The sequence below is a fragment of the Ictalurus punctatus genome, chromosome 2, assembly GCF_001660625.3.
Source record: "Ictalurus punctatus breed USDA103 chromosome 2, Coco_2.0, whole genome shotgun sequence".
NCBI classification, from domain to species: domain Eukaryota; kingdom Metazoa; phylum Chordata; class Actinopteri; order Siluriformes; family Ictaluridae; genus Ictalurus; species Ictalurus punctatus.
The window spans coordinates 15,416,218-15,437,146 of record NC_030417.2 but is presented as its reverse complement, the minus strand read 5'-3'; the positions used below and the strand labels follow the sequence as shown (position 1 = coordinate 15,437,146).

Below are 20,929 nucleotides of genomic sequence, written 5' to 3'. Positions count from 1 at the left end.
CAAATCCAGATGGACAGACAGATGAATAAATGGACTGATAAGCAGGATGAGCTCACCTGTTTCCTGTGGTGTCTCTGTAGATGGACTCTCCTGAGACAGAGTTGTCCAACTTGAATCGTCATCCTCCTCCTCTTCATCCTCCTCCATTTGCTTGTCTTTTCGTTGTGCCACAATGAGTGGGGCCATGGGCAGAGAATTAGGTGGGACCAGAGACCTTGCTAAAGGCAGGGAAGTGGGTGGAGTCTCTTTTCTTTCTCCTGCAAAATGTGGTTTTGACATAGCCTTCATCCCGCCATCTTTGCCTCTGTCCTCCTTCACCGGAGTGTGGGCGGGGCTCAGGTGAGTGTGTGCAGGGCTCTGGTGCTCTTCCTCTTCTTCATTGGCCAGAAGCAGCAGGTGATTCTGAGGGAGCGTTAGATGAGCCTCCACCCGATTTTCTTTGGCCCAGTTTTGGAGCTCCAACTTGGGCAGGCATGGTTTCTCTTCATCCGGTGTCTGGATTTCTTTTGCTGGAGATTCTTCTTCTTCTTCTTCACGGTGATATTCCAGAAAACTTTTTGTCCTTCGTCTAAAGGGCATGTTCTTCTCGTCATTTTTGGCAAAGGCATCTGGCCAATCATGTCCGCACTCAGCAGTGATGTCATTGCGGTTTGTGTCTTTTCTACTCAGGTCGAATTTTGTCTCCTTTAGCTGCAGATTGGTGCCATTTTTTGCCAGTTTGGGGTTGGACGGAGAGAACGATAGAGAAAAAGAACATAGGGAAGAGGAAGAGGCAGACTTCGTGGGAACAGGTTTAACCCTTCCAGGGGCAGGACTTCCATCCAGCCCCATAGCATTCTGCAAGTTGGTCAGAGCGTATTTTTGGCGATTCTTTGGGGGAACAGCAGAACCCTGTGTCTCTACAGAGACTCCTCCCCTTGTGATGTCACGGCCCAGTTGTTGATTGAGAGAAGCGCGGAGATTGAGGGATGTGGGCGGGGTCACTAAAGGGCTGCCACGATTGGTCGACTCTAATGTAGAGGCGCTGCGTCTGAGGGCAGGTTTGTGCAGCGACATCCTGTCTGGTTGACCAGCTTCGAGGAAAAAAAAAAAAGGACATTTTATATGTTGCCAATTCCTACCCACTAGCTAGGATTCCTGTGTCACATGACAGACATTTGAAGCCAGTCATCAAATCTTTTCGAACTGCTCCTTACTAACACCTTAATTTGCTAACCGATGGGGTTTATCTAGCCACGTACAATTGTGGTGTGGGTATAAAATATCTGGACCATAAATATACATATCAGAGCAAGCATGAGGCCACTTAGCAGTCCCTCCAGGATTTAGCGATTTTGCGATTGCAGAAATTAACACAAAATAAAGGAAAATCCATGCATCATGTGACGCCATCATAAATCCTTCACTGAGCTGTAAAAGAGGTGTCTATGAACATAATGTACGCATTACAAAAAATTCAGACAGATGTATCAACGCCGATTTTTATTTTGTTGCTTAAAAAAGGTACGACATTCACTGAAATTAGCTTGCGTATGAAGTTCTTGGTCTTCCAAAAGTAATCATACATAAATGTAAAACATAATTTTATGAACCATCACTGTACTTGTATACAATGTTTATGTTACGATTACAAACCACAATTTGCACTTAACATTAACTGCACTGGCAATTTAAGGTTATTTAAGGTTTTTGATTGCATCGTGTCAATAACATTTTGAGAGGCGTGGCCAAGTGGACAACTCCATAGCCCTGAGGGGCGGGGCTAGATGGATGGATACAAAAGTCTGAGCAAATTTCAAATTCATATCACCTGCAAACTGTCAATTCTTACATTCACATTGCTAATTACGAGTACCTAAAAAGACCTAAAAAGTACCTAAACATTACGAGCACATTAGCTAGCAAATTTTCTCAGAAATGATTATCTAGCTGTGTTAGTTGGTTCGATTAGTCTATTTACATAAAGTTTTGTCTTAAATGTATGTATCTCCATGATGATATGGATAATTTAAAGAGCGTGGCACATTTTTGTTTTACCTCAGCTGAATTTCATGCACTGGCATGCACTGGTTTCATCCATTTCTTTCCAAATGCAACTACACAGCTGCTGTAATGCTTGTGTGTATGTGTGTGTGTGCGCGCTGTTCATTCATAAATCATATATCCATTATATTCAGAATGCTGTCAGGTTATGAAACAGCTGAACACTGTGTGTGTGCGTGTGTGTGTGTGCGTGTTCGTGTGTGTGCGTGGGATAAAAAGACTCAATTACTGTTTACCTCTCTAAAGACTGTCAAGTCAGCAAACCAACTACCTCAACAAACATGTATAGCATACATACACCTACAGTACATAGATACACACACACATGCACAGTATATACATCAAATTTGTGTGTGATCCATGCTGGTGGAAAGTGTGTTAGCAGCAGATCTGAACTGAGACAAGATTATTTCAGGGTGATGAGACAGCGCTATTACAGCAGCATTGTCTCAACCCCTATTCAGGACGGACACACACACACACACACACACACACACACAAACAAGAACACACACAAAAGAAAACTTGTTTTCTTGGACATGTTGCTAATTTGCAGAGTGAACAGAGTTTATATCACTCTAATCAAAGCAGCTTTATTAGCACTGCCACACTTGTAGTAATTAGCCTCACCACTACCCTTTCTTGTCACTTCTTCACTTCAATGTAGCGCTAATAAGCAAAAAATAATGCCATTCGTTACATATAAACATAGCTTAGCAACACTAGCTAAGCCAACTAGCTTAAACAATACAAGTTGCAATAAAATTTACCTTATATTAGCTAGATAAGCAGTTCAGCTTAGCTAAATTGATTTTATCTGGCTAATTATTTTACTATATGTTCACTCATTCTCATTCAGCAGCTCACTGAGACATCATTGAGAACATGTGTCCCAAATGGGACATATCTTTACAGATATTGTATATTATACAACAACACTGTTGAATTCTGCAGTCTGATTGATCAGAAAGTGTTGATTCATTTTCTATAACAGCAGTTCTGACAATAAGGCAAATCACAGGCTTATATTAATGTGCTCGATCTAATACATAATCGTTCCTATAGTAACAACAAAAATGGGGGCTTGTATGATGGATGCGGCACATAAATGGATAAAAAAAAACCATGTAATTGTTTATATGGTGCAGTTTTCTCTGAGGTGAGATTTATGATATTTGGAACATGTTTTCTTTCTATCTTTTTAAAGATTTTTGTCCTGTTAACTTCAAGAACGAGAGAAAAAAAAGAGGTAAGGGAACGCTTGCTATAACAGCTCTAACATAAGTGATAACAGGAAATTGTTTTGTGAATGTCCTGTGAGATTAAATGTAACTATAAACTGATTTTTAAAAAAAAAAAATTTAAAGTACAACAGTTCCCAAAATACTTCATTCAGTATGTTTACATGGACAACAATAATCCGATAACCCGATTAAGACGATACTCTGATTAAGAAACTACCATGTAAACAGCGATTACTGATGACCTTAATGAATTGATGAATTAATACATGTGGAGGATTCCTATTTTAGTCACATTATCGACGTGTATTACAGACATGTACACACCTTAATCACACTATTAATGTTGTGTGGGAGTTTTCACCGCATTTTGTGACAGGACACGTACACACGGTAGTGCTCAACCGTTTGACAGCAAACAAGAGAGCACGGCTGCGTCCGAAACCACGTACTTACCTGCTATATAGTAGGAGGAATACAAGTATTTCAGCTACTATACTGTAGGTAAGTACGCGGAATGGGACACAGCCCACGGCTTCAAGTAGTCGTCTGTTTGCACGTACAGCATGACAAATAATTAACTGCACTTGAAGCTTTCGTAAAATTAAAAATGAGACACCAAAAACTGTATACGGTACCATAACGAAGACGAACTGTATGTCGATATGTGAAATTCTGGAGGGATGTCGGACAGCGTGGCGTGGGGACGTAATGATGTGAGCCGTTAATCGCTCTGTGTTCTATAACATGTAAAATGGGAACATGAAAGGAATATTCTATAATCTACTCATGTATACACCTTAATCACATTATTGTCTTATTCATAATAAGGTCAATAATTGGCTTACTGCTGTCCATGCAAACGTAGTCAGTGTTGGGGTGGTAACAGCAACTCCACTTCGTATGGGCGTCCAATCACACCACGTACTCTTTGATTATTTACCTATAACAGCATTCCACATCGTGTTTTACTCCTTACACTATATATAACATGCTTATATGAGATTATATGAATTACCTTTTATCATAAAACCTGAAAACATAACATATAGAGGATGCTAAATAGGAGAAATTTACTACAACCCAGAAACAAAGCCTTAGGACTGTAGCTATAGGAGTTCAAATATTACTGATAAAAATGTCGCAAACTTCTCCTTCAATTTTTTTTTCAATTTGTTCATTACAAAGCATGTGAAAGATGAGAGCTCAGACAGATATAATCTATTTATAAGCAGAAATGACCACTTCCTGTAAGTACATCCATAGCCTGTACTGTAATCTAGGTTCGCTTCAGAATGGAGTATAAAACCCAGTTTAAATTACAACAGGGAGAAAATACTGAAGCCTAAAGGGATGCTTGGGCTGAAATTAATTTCTGATTTAAAGGTGCATCTTGTAGGCGGATGTAAATCTTGAAGGGCTCTAACCGCTTTGGGAGAGATGCTTGGGGATGGAGGGGTTGTCTGAATTGTATTTTCCACTGGCTGGCTCGCTAGTTAATGCCATTACGCTAATACACAAGGAAGCCATTTAGCAACTGCTAGAAGGGCAAATATCTTTCTGCGAATATAATCAAAAGCTGTCTCATATTATCCCTGCCTTCATGGAGAATGAATTACTGCAGTAACAGACATGTTTCCAAGACAAGGACTATATTAAACAATAGTTTTATGCTACTCATATATATTTACAATTTCCTTAGTTATATACATATGGTGATACTTTCAAGGAATAAAACCCTTAAAGGAGTGCCGTTATAGAAAAATAATCAGTTGTGGGGTGGTATGATGTGGTCTGACACTAAGTTACCACCCTACAGTTCATTTATTTCCTCCACCCAAAGTGTTTTATCCCTCTATCCTTGGCAATTAGCCGACAAGCACAACTTATGTGATTAATTACAGCATGACGTCATGAATTTTACAGCTTCCCGTTACGTTTAACGTTGTACAACGTCCACAAAACAAGCTCGCTCCTGTTATTACCTACGCGACACATCTCCATGCTCTCGTTTACGCCTCATCCAGAAAACTTTCCAGTGTCGGAAAACATTACAAACCGCTGATTGTTTGCAAAGCACTGACACTGGAGACTCCTTCCAGAAACGCTAAGCAAACGTCTTCTCACAGGAAACGTCAACGTATTGACAATTACACATGGTTTTAAGCCGTTTATGCCATAAAAGTCGCTGCGTAAACTGGTACTACAGAAATATTATGAGCATATTAACATGACGCTTGCAGCCAAAACTATTGTCAGAGCTGCTGACCAATCAGATTCGAGCATTTAATACATTAGTTACTGTAGTACAAATGATACAGTTTTCTTCAACAAGTGCATTTGTGTTGTAAAGCGTGTCGGTAGTAAGGGATAATAATACAATAATAAAGAATAAAATAGGAAATTGAATGAAAACTCATAGAAAATAATCTCTTTACTCTTGGTGGTAAATGAGTTTTGTTTTACTGTTCTTATTATTGTTGTTGTTCTTCTTCTTCTCTTATCATCATCATCATCATCATTATTAGTTGTTGTTGTTCTTCTTCTTCTCTTATCATCATGATCATTATTGTTGTTGTTGTTGTTCTATTAAGGTGTGACCCTGATCCTGATCTTCCATCTTACACAATACTGATCATTTTCACAATTATCATATGATTATATTGTGCATGCCTACACAACACACACACACACACACACACACACACACACACCCGCATCAGCTGCGACCTGACTGGCATTTTCCATGAGACTGCAGGCCCGTCTGTTGCACTTCACACTAAAGCATGACACAGCAATAAGGAGGGAAAAAATCACACACACACACACACACACACACACACACACCAAAATCACGCAGTGCATATTTCCAATTGCGACTGATTATTATTTAAACGCGTGTTTGTTTTTGTTGTTGTTGTTGTTGTTGTTTAAATAAAGCACTGCACCGCATCATCAATTGCAGAAAGTTATATATGGATATAAACCTCCGGGCGCTGCCCCATGCTCCTGCCACAGCCTGGCATCATCCACTCCTGCACACCAGCAACATGTTCCAGCAGGAAACACACTCACCTCAGTCCAGCACAGTGGCACCGTGACGATATCAGGCCCCCAAAAATACGCTCTTAATACCGCGAGCTGCAGTGTGTGTGTTTTTGAAGCCAGTTTCCTCCGGTATCCGTCATCAGAATTGCTCTCCTCCTCCCTCACACTGCCCCTCTGCTCACTGTGGAACGCCAACGGGGCCACAAACACAGACAACAAACCTCACTACGTCAGACATTATTTGCATAAAAAAAAAACAATAGAAACCCTCATAGAACTTGTAATGGTTTTAACAGTTAGAATGGGAATGGTATTGGTTTTAATGGAAATTGTAATGGTTCCTGTGGGTCTCTACTGGTAATTTCTTGTCTTCTATTTGGTGGCATGTTATGTCTAGTGGACACCATTAAATGCCAGTAATGGTTTTAATGGTGAGCTGATGGTTTGTAATGATATTTGTAGTGGAAACCATTAAAATTTCTGTGATGGTTTCTATTGTTTTGGGGTGTTTTTTTTTCCAGAGGGCTGTTTTACGCTGAGCTCTTGCCGTTAACTATGCGTACGAAAGACGGTCGGCACACATACTCTGCAGTCATTTGGTGTAATGCTTGTCCTTAGAAATTAACATGACACATGGTGCGTGGTGCAAAATCAATTTTTTCTTTTGCCTCGAATAACTCTCCACTCGGAGCGGTTTGTCACTACGTAACTGAACATCAGTAAAAAAAAGATGGTGGTGTTGTAATTTCAAATCTTCAGTGAAAGGAGGCGAGACCAATCAGACAGCGTTTACAGAAAAATACGTGGAAACACTCGTGTCTTATTGGCTAACAGTTTCTCAATTCTGCCAAACGATAGTTCACAGTGTCAGTGTGAGGAACAATGGATAAACGTATATAGTTTTTTTTAACCTGTAAAAGGGTTGAAACTGAAGCACTAACATCTTCTCATGCTGAGCAGAAAAACAAGGCATGTAAATGTCTATATGAGTTCCATTTTACGTGAACATGACATGAGCAGAGCATAAGGAAAGGTACTGTACTTTGCATGGCACTGTAGCAACTAAATGGTTTGCACTTATATAATGCCTTTTTAACCTCTGCAGTTCTATAAAGCACTTTACACTGTCACATTCACCCAGTGCAGAGCTGCTACACCGTCTTGCCCATGGACACTTTGGCACGTGGGGTCATGTGGGCTGGGAATCAAACCGGCAACCCTGCAATTAATGGACAACCCACTCTATCACCTGAGTCACAGCCACCCCATACAATGATAGCTTAGTTGTGCTTTCCCTTCGCTAGTGACACCAAATGAGCCTAGTTAGTAATGTTTTCTATTTTATCGGTCTGGTAGTGCTACAAACAGTGACAACACCTGAGGCAAGTCTAATGATAAATCCAACTTTTTTTCTGAGCCATACATTGTCAGTTACCACAGCTTCCATAAAACAAAACTCTAGGCTACTAGCTGAGCTGGAAAAAAAAATGCAAGGAAAAAAAAATACGCATGAAAATAATCTATTTAGAAGTAAGTTTTTAAAAGTTTTTTGGTGGAGAAGAATCTGGGCTCAGCCCCAGATGATTAACAGTCCAGCTAACGACCCTGATGCTAACCACCTCACAAATATTCTGATATGCACATATTTAAAGTGTTTCAGGGTGGCCTTTTCCTTTAAATATTAGATGATTTATTATTCACTATGATATTATATAATTAGTAATGACTATATCAATTCAATCCATTATGCATAGCACTTTTTTAAAAACTAATTTGCATAGGAATCATAACCTGTGTTAGTATATCCAATTCGTTCCTCTGATTAATTCCATATAATATGTCATTCCCGTCCTCAAATGCAACACGGTATAGCTACTTAAAACTCGGGGTTTTAACTCGGGGTAGTGTGTATGACCCGTTTGGCGTTCCGTAGCGGAGAAGCGCGCCCTGATGCTCGCTCCCGAAGTGACCAATCAGCGGGTCGAGCGCAGGGCGCGCGCACAGCTGAGCGGATGACATCATCGAGTTAAATCACTGCATGAACGTGTTTAAGGACTGCTGTTATTATTTATGTTTGGAGAGCTCTCCTTCTTCATGACCCCACGGGAGATTAATCAATTGACCGTTTAAAAGCAGATTTTAAAACTTGTTGCAGTCAAGGACCCTAGCAAATGTAATGTAATGTAAAAATAAATAAATAATTTACATGTATTAATAAAAATTATGTTATAACTATACAAAATGAGGCATTCTTATACTTTTTCCTTCCTTCTAATGGATGCTAATTAAATATTATATATATATATATATATATATATATATATATATATATATATATATATATATATATACATATATATATATATATATATATATATATATATACATATATACATATATATATACATATATATATATATATATATATATATATATATATATATATATACATACATATATATATATATACATACATATATATATATATATATACATACATATATATATATATACATACATATATATATATATATATACATACATATATATATATATATACATACATATATATATATATATACATACATATATATATATATATATATATATATATATATATATATACATATATATATATATATATACATATATATATATATATATACATACATATATATATATATATATATATATATATATATATATATATATATATACATATATATATATATATACACACACACACATACATACATATACATATATATTATATTCATGTTATTATATGCTAATATATTCCTATTATAATGTACTTATCAATAATGCAACTTTATTCAATTGAAACATCACATTATTACCGGCTTTTACAATCACATTAGAGACACAAATCTATACCCAAATAAGTAAAAACACAAGTCCACTCATAGAAAAGTTCCTTTATTTGCTAGTGAACTGTGAAGTGTGCGTCAAACAGGCCATAGTGCTTAATACATCTAAATAATGTACGTTCATGATCACAGTAAACAAACAAAGAAAATATTTTACGCTTAGAGTTATGCATAAACAGTCAACCTCTCATTACATCATTATTAATGCAATAAAGATGCACTTATGTGGGCTTTTAAAAAATAAAAATAAAAAAAAACAAGGCACATAATGAATATAAAAGCATGTATTTTGGCTTATTCTTTAGACTTCATCATAACGTAAGTTTAAGTGCAATTGTATTTTTGAAGTCAAACACGTTCGATTCAGAACGTTCTATTCAGAAGGTGGAAATGGTGTACGTTTCACTCGCTCGATCACAGCGCTCCTGTAAAAGTGCTCGTTTCACAACAGCAGTCTACGTCAGGCAAAGTGCTTCAACACTTTATTATTATTTAATACACCATCGTCGACTCCCGGCCAGTGTGCAACACCTCATGTCACATCACAGCAGAGTCTAAAAGACTCTTTAAAAAAGACTGTACAGTGGGTTTCCATGCAGAGTATTGGCTTGACGGTGATGTATTACATGATTTGCCATTTAAATATTCATCACGCAAGCTGATAGGATAACGGAAGATTTCTAAAGACTGCACCGGCTTGATTTACACAATGGGGTGTGCACAAGGGCATTAAAATCAGTACTAGAACATGAGTGCTGTCTGCTACACAAATTTACACTCATACATCCAAAACGGCTTATAATGTCCAAAAAAATAAACGTCTGCTTCCATATAAACTCCCATAAAACACACACAGAAATAAACATGCAGCAAAGGGGCTCCCAGGTAGCTTATATGCTCTTTAAAAAAAAGAAAAGAAACCACAACGAATAATAAAATAACGAACTTTTAGAAACGTGACTTGTTCTCTCTCACCTAATAACAATGCCTGTAACATCTGAGCTCTGATTGGCTGAGAACATTCTACAAAAGCTTTACCAGAGCTCCATCAGTTTGTTCTTGTGCGCTTAACATCAATCCTTGATTGACAATTTGAGTGTGTGTGTGTGTGTGTGTGTGTGTGTGTAATCATCCCACCCCTATAATCCAGCCCCCACTTCGGCAGTCAGCACTGAGTGTGTGAGCGTAAAGAGGGGGCGGAGCTATGAGACTGCCTGTGCTCTGTGAATGAGGAAGCGGCTGAGTCGGCGCTGGAGGAAACATGGATCTAAGAGGAAGATGATCCAGGACCGGGAGACAAGGGGCGGAACGGATCGATCGCAGGACTAAAAGAGAGAGAGCGAGAGAGAGAGAGAGAGAGAGAGGGGTTACTGGTCAGTGTAATTATAGAAAAGGGTGTGGTTATAATGCATATATTATTGTGATATCCAATCAAATCATTTCCGCAGAACGGGCCTTGTTTCTCAAGCTGGATATGAACGGATTTTTTTGCGTAAATTGTTCGTACAACCGTTTACAAAAAAAAGTTTGGTATTCATGAAAATCCTGTACATTTGGGGGGGAAAAAACGTTCGTATCCTACTCGTGCTCCCAAAAGTAGACAAATGAAATGGATCATTCCTTTATGACAAAAGAAATGACGGGCCTGTCTGTAAACCTTAAACAAACGTCTCGTTCATCAACATACACACGTGAGTATGAAGAAAATCAGTATTACTACAAGATCGACAAACCATGCCCATTATCTTTCAAATAAATAATTATAGGTACCTTATAGGTACCTTATACCTTACCGTGTTGATATTTCTGTAAAGCTGCTTTGAGACAATGTCTATTGTAAAAAGCGCTATACAAATAAGATTAAATTGAACTGAATTATTGGTACACTCAGTGGATGATGGTTAATTAGTCCAACATACTGTAGTGACATGTTCAAAACTGTCAAGATATAGAGGTGGAGACAGGTGCAAGTGCAGATAAAGGTATAATAATAATCAAAACAAACTCAAAAGAAGCCATAAACACGTGGCAAAAACACTAAAGCGAGGAATAAACATGACACAAGGACCAGAACAGAAACAACGGCAGAGTGAGACAACTAAAGCAAGACAAAAGTGCAGTGCAAACTATGGCTATAAATATATATATATATATATATATATATATATATATATATATATATATATATATATATATATATACACACACACACACACACACATTGTATACATATATATCCAGAACATCCATGACAAATATGGAATATTTAATACATGTAGATCTGAAATATCATCTAAACCACAAACCACAACACATGTAAACAAGTAAATGTTAACAAGCCCAACTCAGGAATTTTAACAAACAAACAGTTACATATAACTCCACACATGTTTTGGTGGCGAACTCGGAAAACCTGTTAGATATCGCTATGGCTGAATTTTAGAAAAAATAATAATAAATTCCGCCTACACCACAAAATCGCCAGTGTTGATTTAACACACACAGTGTTGAATTCACACCCTACAGTGTTTATATGAGTCCACTGGACTCATATAAACACTCTGGCTGTTAATTCAACACTAAGGATTTTACAGTGTATTACATACGTTATGATGTTCTACTTCCACCAGGGTGGAAATGTTTTTGCTCTTTTTTTTTAAAAAATAAATCTTGGTAATCACGTTGTTTATAGAAACAGTCAGTCAGTCGGTCTAAAAATGACTAAAACCTTACTATCTAAGCGTGATTTCCTCACACAGTGAACGTCATGCTTTGATCAAGCTGTTAGACAGTTACGTGCCGAAGCAAAACGGACGTAAGCCTAAATCAGTCCAGTTTGTGATACGATACTGGCTGGCAAAATGTCTGAAATATATTTAGGTTACTCCACAGATGTACTGTTACTCACAAGGTTGAAAACGACAGCAAGCGCAAAGAACCATGTTTCAAAATAGGGGCATTAAGGCTACAAAAGCATGACTCAACAACTGACTGAGAACTGGGCTGTGGAAAAACATCTTAATAGAATGGCCAAGGTGATTATGTGTGTGTGTAAGTGCGTGTGTGCGTGTGTGTGTGTGCGTGTGTGTGTGTGCGCTCACCTTCTCGTTTATGCAGGTCGAGCTTGTTCTTGGCCTGCTGGTTTCCTTTAGCTGCTGCCTTCTCATAATAACACACTGCAGTCATGTAACACCGTGGAACTCCAAAACCTCTCTCATAGCACTGACCGAGAAACAGCAGACCAGTACTGTCCTACACACACACACACACACACACACACACAAACAGTCCAGTTATGCTCCAAACAAGTTTCTCTAGGTCCACGGTTCTGTAACTGTGTAGCCATGCCCTAGGTATAATAACAAAACGAGTCTAAATACCTAAATACAGTATAGTACACGTTGTGTGTAGTAATAGCACACCTACAATTTGTCCTTATAAATATCTGTACATTATGGGATGTCGACAACTTCCAAAAAGCAGTTTCCGTATGCGAGTGCATCCCGGGTACAATTTTTATAAGTACGGACCGGGTAAGTGTTAATATCAGCACAAATATTCACTGAGAACGATAAAATATAGGCAGTGTTTATAAGGACTTAAATGATGGCACTGTGGTTCTAGTGTATGCAGTATGTGTATAAAATATAACGTGATGTGTCTCACTCACTCCACTCTCCGCTGCCATTCTGAAATAGTGAACTGATTTTCCACCATCGGCGTCTGGATCCTGAGAGAATAACACACCCAGGTACAGCTGAGCCTGGATGAGAGAGAGAGAGAGAGAGAGAGAGAGAGAGAGAGAGAGAGAGAGTCAGACAGACAAGGAGAGCAAAGAGACCAAGAAAGAAAGAGTCAGTTTAGTAAGTGATGCTACAGAGAAAGTGTACTTTTTGAAAGTGATCTCTCTCTCTTTCTCAGTACCTCAGTGTGTCCGGCAGCAGCAGCGTTCTGCAGAAGAGACCTGGCTGTAGCAGTAGCAGTGTGTGCGTCCATGACGCTCTGCTGCCCCCTGCTGTTCAGGAGGAGTTTTGCACAGCGGTACTGAGCCTGTGTGTGACCTGCCAACGCTGCACACTTGTAATACTGCAGAGCCTAAACACACACACACACGCACAATCAAGAATGACCTACAGTTCAGTTGTGAATAATGAATAATGAGCTTGCCTACACTGAGAAGGATACAGCATGCTTTTCCAAATAAATAAGGGGACCCTGGAAAGTAGTCGCCTTTACACTACCTTCTGAATGGGATGCACTTTGCCTTTGCCACAAATATTGCCTAACAAATGCTGTCTACTGACATGACATCTTTCCAAATAGAACTAAATAAATTGCACTATTTGCCCAATATTATGCATGTTGCATAATATAATTGATTACATGTCTACAGTACACTGAAATATGTTTGTGTGTGTGTATGTGTGTGTGAGAGAGATACGTACCTTGCTAAGGTCTTTCCCGACTCCGCGGCCCATCTCATAACACACTCCAACATTAAACTGAGCTTTGGTGTAATTCTGCTGAGCCGAAGCCCGAAAACACTCGAACGCTGCCTTATGATCGCCTGCTTTAGCACTCTCTAGACCTGACGCACACACACACACACGCACACACGGAAAGTGTCAGAAATATCATTACAGGCAGTAAGTGCGTCTAGTACAGCAGTGACAGTATACTTGTATAATCATATAGCATGATAAGGAAATGTATAATACATGAATGTTAACAGTTTTTATGTAGGAAGTGAAGAATAAAACACTTGGGAGGGTGCATTTATAGGAAAATAATCAACGTCAGCAAAAGTGGAGTTACCGTTACCAGCCCTAAGTTGATTATTTTCCTATAACAGCAAGTGTTTTATTCACAAACAGTTTGCCAACAATTACGATTAACTCTTTATTAATAAAGGTAGGTGATACTCATGATCCATTTAGTTAGTTTTTATCCACAAGTTAGTTCCTGTTATCGCTTATATTGTAACAGCTACTCTAAACAGTCCAAAGAATACAAAGAAACACACCTTAAGACTGTCCCATGGTGGAAAACTTTAAGCGGTTTTCAAGCTCTGACACTTGAGACTCCTTCCATAAATGTTAAATAAAGTCTCCTCGTTCAAAACTTTACCATAGCAACAATTATACGGTATTAGGCTTAGATTTCGTGACGTGTCCACCGTATAAGTCTCTGTGAACTAGCCGTTACTATAGAAACGATTTCAGTATTAAGTGCGTTAAATTTACTTACGCTAAAAAAATGATTGCACTAGTTAACTTCTATCTATCTAAACTTGCCAAATGTACTACACCAATTTTAATACACTTAATTTATTTATTAAATAGTAGTGATGTGTTGCTCATGAATCTTTAATATGACTTGGGAACAACGAGTTGTCTCAGAGAGTGATTCGTTCAATTTGTGTAGGCTGTGCACGCGCTGCAACATCCCTATAGGTTCTGTACAGGACACAGAAATGATCATTTCACGTATCAAGTCTTCGGGTTTGCGTTGTTCGTTCATCACATCACAGCTCCACTGCATTCAGGCTATGGGGCGGTCATGGGATGAACGAACGATTTAAACCCGAAAACTCGAGAGAAGAACTAATCATTTCGTTTTCCGAGGAACAGACGACGCCGATCCGGAAGTGAAGTGAACTAACAGATTGTATAGCCTGATGACCAGCTGCGGTATTTCTGTTTCTCATAATTCGGCGTCGGCTGCATTAGCCTATAGTTTATTTTTTATTCCAAATGTGATCAACGTTTGCGTAAGTACTAGATGTGTTGAGGAATTTAACATGTAAACATTTTAATTATATCTGGCTGAAATGAACGAAATGACTCGAAAACAAGATTCGTTGATTTTGCTGAATGAGATTCAAAGATCCGAGTCAGTCCAAATGATCCAAACTTCCCATCACTATTAAACAGACTACATTTACTAAACTAAATGAATGTGGTAATATTTTTACCGATGATGTTGAGGATGACAGGCACGCTGTTGCCTGCGACATCTCGGAGATTCTCCTCGGCCTCGTCCAGAGAGCACGACTTCTGTGAAAATATGCATAAGGGTCAAAGGTCTTCGCCGTGACAGCAGGTCAGAGATATTTATAAGAGCAGCTGTGTCAGGAACAGCACCTGTCCTTGTGGTACTTCACATCCAGTGGCTGCTGTCTGGGAAAGATTAAAGTCTGAGAGTGCTTCTAAAATAAGAACGAAATTCAAGAAATTAGCATAACAGTGGCATTTCACTTATAAAAGTATATATGAATACATGGAGAGACTATATAGTGACCTGTTATGTTATGGTTGACTGTCTCCCCCTGCTGGTCATTGATGGAGTGTGCAGGTTCAGCAACAGTGCTGTAATTATAAACATTGCTGCTGCTGCTGCTTTGCTCTGGACTTGTTAACGCCCCCTTCACACCCATCACACACACTCCACGGGGCAACACAATGTGCCCTGACACTGTGAGGGCAGAACAGAAAGGAACACAAGAGAGAGAACGTCAGTGTGCTGTAAGAAAGGTGCATGCTGCAGTGAAATTAAATTTAACTCCAGTATGTGTGTTACAACACTGAAGAGGAATAATGCAAAGGAAGGAGCTGTAGGACATGTTCTACATTTTCTATATAGTCCTGCATGTGGGGGGGGGCACTGTCTGTATTAGTTAATAAACGTCGAATCACTAATCACTTTCATCAGAATTATTTATTTATTTATTCCATCAGAATTATTTTTCAAGTTGTTTCATGTCACACTCCATGTCTTTTTTTTGGATAATTTTTTGGCGACGCTGCTAATAAATACAATTAACAAATGGTAGCTATACAGTACTTGTCTAATATCAGCGAAGTCAAGCTACATTTTATTTCAAACTAACAAACTCAAAACATCATACGTTTACCTCGAATGAAAGAAAGGCTGAGAATATCAAGACGAGACTAAAAGGATTAAAGGTCGACCGATTGATGCTGTGATGATGAATCGGCAGTGATAACTGATTGCTGGAACTAAATCCACACTGATAGTTTTGCCCGGTTGCATCAGTTGTGGAGCGGCTGAGAAGGGTCCGCTGTCATTATACAATACAACAGCGGCCTCTAGAGGCGAAATAAACACTATCTCTGACACATTTTGTTGTGTTATTTGAAGTGTTTTTTTTAAAGTAATAAAATTTATCTCTTTTTTTTATGTTATTTGGAGTGTTACTTTTTGGTTCAATTTGGAGGTATATCTTTTATATTTATTAATAGGTAATATCTATTAATATTTATATATTTATTTCCATTAAAAAAAGCTAATTTTCATGGTGTAGTCAGTACTTATTTTTGTAATAAAGTTCAGCAATATTTTACTTTGAGTGTTTTTATTCAGTATCAATTTTAAAAACTATCAGTTATTGGTAGGTACTGCCCAACTTAATCCAGGTGTACACCGGTGATCCCCGCTGTAAGCCATGTCACACTGTAGGATCTCAGTTGTCATTAATGTCAGACTGTATGACAGTCAAAACGTGAAAAACGTCAAGAAGCCTACAGGACTACAGGACTGTGCCTCAAACCTTCTATAATCGGAGGAAAAATTTTATCCCAAGGGCCATTAATCGGCTGTCAGGGAACATGTCAAACTAGCAATCAAAGACTCCAGATCTTGACCTAGGATTATACGATCAAAATTTGCTACAGACGACCAAATCATGGCCAAAATCGTACAGCGTAAACCCGACTATAGGTCAACCTCTAAAAATGATCACAAATGTGAGATTGGAAGCAAAAGGGGCATTAAAAACACTTGCACAGCTGTACTTATAATATATTATCAACAACATTATCAACTAATTTGATTGAAATATCACGGTATACCATCATGTCAATACATCACCCCATGATTTCGATTCCTGTTCGAAATCATTTTCAGAAAATCGTAAGTACCGGTTAATAACGATACAGAAAACAGTGTACATGATTTATTATTAAATACATCATGCATTAGTTAAACCAAGGTCATGCTGTCACGATTTCCCCTCGAGCTAGGGCTGTAGCATGCAGCATGCTCGGAAACTCGAAGTGCAAGTCCGATGCATGAGCTCTTAGCAAACGCATGCTTTTGGGTCTTCAGTGACATTAACTTTGTTAACTTTGACACATGCTTTTGGTATGGTTTATGTCCTGTCTACGCCCCATATAGTCATAGGTTGTTTCCCGTATGTGCCATCATTGTTTTAAGCTGTCTTGTGTTTCACCCCTGATTACATTTGCCATTTAAACCCCTCGTGTCTCTCTGCACTTCGCGTAGTACTGAGTGTTATCACCATACCAAGTGTTTGTACCCTGTTCCTCATTTTGGTTTCATGTTCCTTGATCTTGTCTCTCGTTTCTCGTTCTCGATTCTAACCTTGCCCAGTTTATGCCCGTTTGCCAATCTCATGACCCATTGCCTGTTTCTTGACTTCGCTATTGTCTCATGTTTTGGATTTGTCTGCCTGTCTCTCTCTAAATAAACTCTTATGTGCATTTGCATCCGTCCTAACCTTCATTACATTATATACGTGACACATGCGTCCTTAATTAAATGTTATGCTGACGATTTGAACCACGAGCTGGAGTTGATACATCTTTACTACTTATGAGTAGTGGACAGACATTTGTAATGAAAGCGTTACCATGGACATGTGAGATATAGTGCTATTGTGTTTCCAAGCAAAACAGGAGTGTGTTATCTCCACACAAGTTCTCGGGTGTACTCTGTAGCCCGACTGGAATGATCACGATTTGTGAATTTTACATTCTCAATATGAATGTAAATCAATACGACAAACGGGGCCTTGTTCCCCTTCAATTTATGTTTGTTTTGCTTTAAGTGGCTGTGGTCCATGATCGGACAGGACGAAGGATTGACAGGACTCACGCATTTCGAGCAGGATCTTGTGTGTGCATTTGTGAAGGAGGCGGGGCGTTCCCGGGTTCTGTTCACCAACAGAGGAGAACTGAGAGTGGATCCTCCTGCAGATCTGCATGAACAGAACCGCCGCGGCACCCTACATACACATACACGAAAACCATCATGTATATGCAAAAAGTATATTCAGACTTTGTAGCTCATTATGTGAACTCAAATGATGAAAGAGTGTGTGAGTGCTGGTGGGTGTGCTCTGTACCCATCCCACTGCATCCAGCGCCGTGTATCTCTGCATTCCAGCAGAGCAAAACTCTGCTGTTCTTTTGCTTTTTTTCTTCTGCTCTCCATCATCCCCTCTCTGAGACCTGAAAGCAGTAAACCAAACACAATTTAGTTATAAAATGTCTTAATTTAGAATATTATTTCAGGATATAATGCTACATGACAGAATAAGAGTCCAAACAGGAAGGCACATAAGCGCTCGTCTTCATTGGACAAGTCATTTTTTCTGAAAGCTCATTATGTGCAATTTATATGCTGTGTGTGTGTGTGTGTGTATACATTAAGCTTGCTCTCTAAAAGATAAGCGAAATCCTTACTTGTTTCAGTTCTACTTTATTCCATTCTATAATTTCATCACTGTCTGAGCTGTGAAAGTGTTCAGTGCTTGAAATTCACTCATATGTAATGTGTGTGTATGTGTGTGTTTGTTTTGGGGTTTTTTTGTGACGAATCCCTGCATGGAGAATAGCACGCAATACTGATCATGTGATAGACGAATGGAGGGATGGAGTAACGAGCAAAGGTTACCGTCCGGTGGAGAGCACCGACGACGAGCTGATGACTTCATCCTCAACGTGGTGGCTGTTCGAGAGACGCAAAGATGACGTGTTCCCATGGTAACGGCTTAAAACTGGTAACAAAACAAAGAGGAAAATAGTTGATAAGCAATCTGCATTGTGGACAAGTACAATTCGAGTCAAATAGCATTTTGTTTTAAAAATAACAAACGTGTCAGTGTCAAGCATCACAGGTCTGTGTCTCCAAAAACCTCTTGATCTGAACGTTTATTTAAAAGGTTCTCAGCTTTGTTAAAGGGTTCTAGTTTGGAGTATGTTTTTTCTATATACAACAGGGTGCTACACTTCTAGTTCTGACTAAAAAAAAAAAAGTGTTCTTACCAATGGTCCAATTGTCCCATGTCATCTATTCTGATTTGACAGCAATACAAATATAGAATTCGGTTTAAAATATGCATTTTATCTTCTCACCATTATAGTATAGAAACATTATAGATGGGAAGCAGGGCAGAACAAGTTCAGGCATCCCACTAAGTGCCATATTTTCCCCTCTATTTACTACTCATTTTCACTTTCCTTTTACCTTGTTATGCTCAGGGTGAACTGCGCTCAACATAATCTCTAATCTCTATAATTGTATAATGAAAATAATATTAATAATAATAATAATAATAATAATAATAATAATAATAGCACATAAAAATAGGTCAAGCCCATAATATTTCAGAGATTAAAGTCTTTTAATAGTCATTTTTTCATCTGATATTAAATTAGGTTAAATTAAAGGTTATTTTTATTATTAGGTTAAATTATTATTATTATTATTATTTTATGTCTGTGTGATTTGTGAATGCATTTTGCATGATGCTAAACTGGAAGTTAATTAAGCCTTTATTACTTGGTAGATACATTAGCCTGGTGGCTCCAGTGGAAAGCTAAAGAAGGACATTTCATACATTAAACATCCATTTATATCTTGCCCTGCCTGGGAAAGAGGAGCATTGTGCACATTTCAAATTTAGAAAACATATGATTAATATACTAACTCAATGATAAACTCTCATAACATTTGACGTTCGTTGGAATTGAAAACAGTCAGTGACCTTTTGGGCCAGTGAACTCTTCAGCAAAACAGGCCACGAAGCGCATTCAATGGCTGTGTGCTCATGATGTTATTTTTAAAGACTAATACTGAAATAAACTGATTATGCTCTGTAAACTCTGTTAGCGTTACAGTAAGTTAGCGCTGCATTGCTACACACAGAAAGAAAAACATAAACACGAATGAAAATTAAAGACATTGATAACATAACAGAGGCCAAAAAAATAGCTCACCTCTCCCCACCAAGCTTTGTATTCGCCACATCTTCAGCTTGTTCTTAAGTCTCAGTTAATTATCGGTGCGTTATTACGATTTCTAAGATGTTAAATTGTTAGATGTTTTATTTATTGTTGTGTTCATGATTTAAAAAAAAAAAAAAGAAAGAAAGAAAAAAGAGAGAAAGCGCACATCAGCGACCTGCCGCTTCCGCATGCAGATCTGGAGAAAAAGTCACGAGACTGTTCCTGATATTTTAAGGGCGGGGCTAAGGTGCATAAGGCGGAGCTTACTGGACGAAAGGTGACGCAAGCGCATGTTAAAACGAAATATAAATACTACTGCTAATAATGTTAGCAATAATATACTGAGGAGCATAAATAGAAACTATTACTGAATATTTGTATATTTAAATTATTACGACAATACCAAGTAATACATTAATATTAACAATGAATACACAATAAATATTGCACCACAACCAATTTACCAATAATTTGACAATATATTTAAAAACAAGCATAACTAAACCTTATGATTATGATTATTATTATTATTATTATTATTATTATTATTATTATTATTATTATTATTATTATTATTATTATAATATTGCTGGCTGCAGTCTGCTAAATGACCATGAGGGGGCAGTACTGTCAACAAGAAATCATAAAATCACCATGG

General features: G+C 38.1%; 2 protein-coding genes across 5 annotated transcripts in view; both read right to left on the bottom strand.

Moving 5' to 3' along the window:
* The window catches only part of LOC108261075 (amyloid beta precursor protein binding family B member 2), a 44,832-nt gene extending 38,329 nt beyond the window's left edge, over positions 1 to 6,503 (bottom strand). For 2 of the 4 annotated variants that reach the window (XM_053688222.1, XM_053688226.1), the window contains exons 1-4: positions 6,360 to 6,502; positions 4,133 to 4,227; positions 3,923 to 4,024; positions 57 to 1,073 (exon numbers count right to left, since the gene is read on the bottom strand). In XM_053688222.1, coding sequence (XP_053544197.1) covers positions 57 to 1,073; positions 3,923 to 4,024; positions 4,133 to 4,142 — 1,129 coding nt within the window. In that variant the 5' untranslated portion in view covers positions 4,143 to 4,227; positions 6,360 to 6,502. The other 2 variants (XM_053688225.1, XM_017461934.3) reach the window with 2 other exon arrangements.
* Positions 6,504 to 9,253: 2,750 nt separating this feature from the next.
* Positions 9,254 to 20,480, bottom strand: dele1 (DAP3 binding cell death enhancer 1). The gene is made up of 12 exons (XM_017460184.3): positions 20,263 to 20,480; positions 18,938 to 19,040; positions 18,387 to 18,492; positions 18,137 to 18,266; positions 15,521 to 15,694; positions 15,364 to 15,428; positions 15,195 to 15,276; positions 13,666 to 13,808; positions 13,145 to 13,315; positions 12,891 to 12,983; positions 12,322 to 12,472; positions 9,254 to 10,545 (listed from the first exon to the last, which is right to left on the bottom strand). The coding sequence occupies exons 1-12, from the start codon at positions 20,291 to 20,293 to the stop codon at positions 10,349 to 10,351; spliced, it is 1,446 nt and encodes a 481-aa protein (XP_017315673.1). The 5' UTR covers positions 20,294 to 20,480; the 3' UTR covers positions 9,254 to 10,348.
* Positions 20,481 to 20,929: the final 449 nt, after the last annotated feature.

Coding starts and splice junctions, on each gene's coding strand:
- dele1 (XM_017460184.3), bottom strand. CDS start 20,293: ATGTGGCGAATACAAAGCTTGGTGGGGAGAG. Junction 18,267..18,386: donor CGCTGGATGCAGTGGGATGG/GTACAGAGCACA, acceptor ATGTGTATGTAG/GGTGCCGCGGCGGTTCTGTT. Junction 12,984..13,144: donor CTGCTGCCGGACACACTGAG/GTACTGAGAAAG, acceptor TCTCTCATCCAG/GCTCAGCTGTACCTGGGTGT.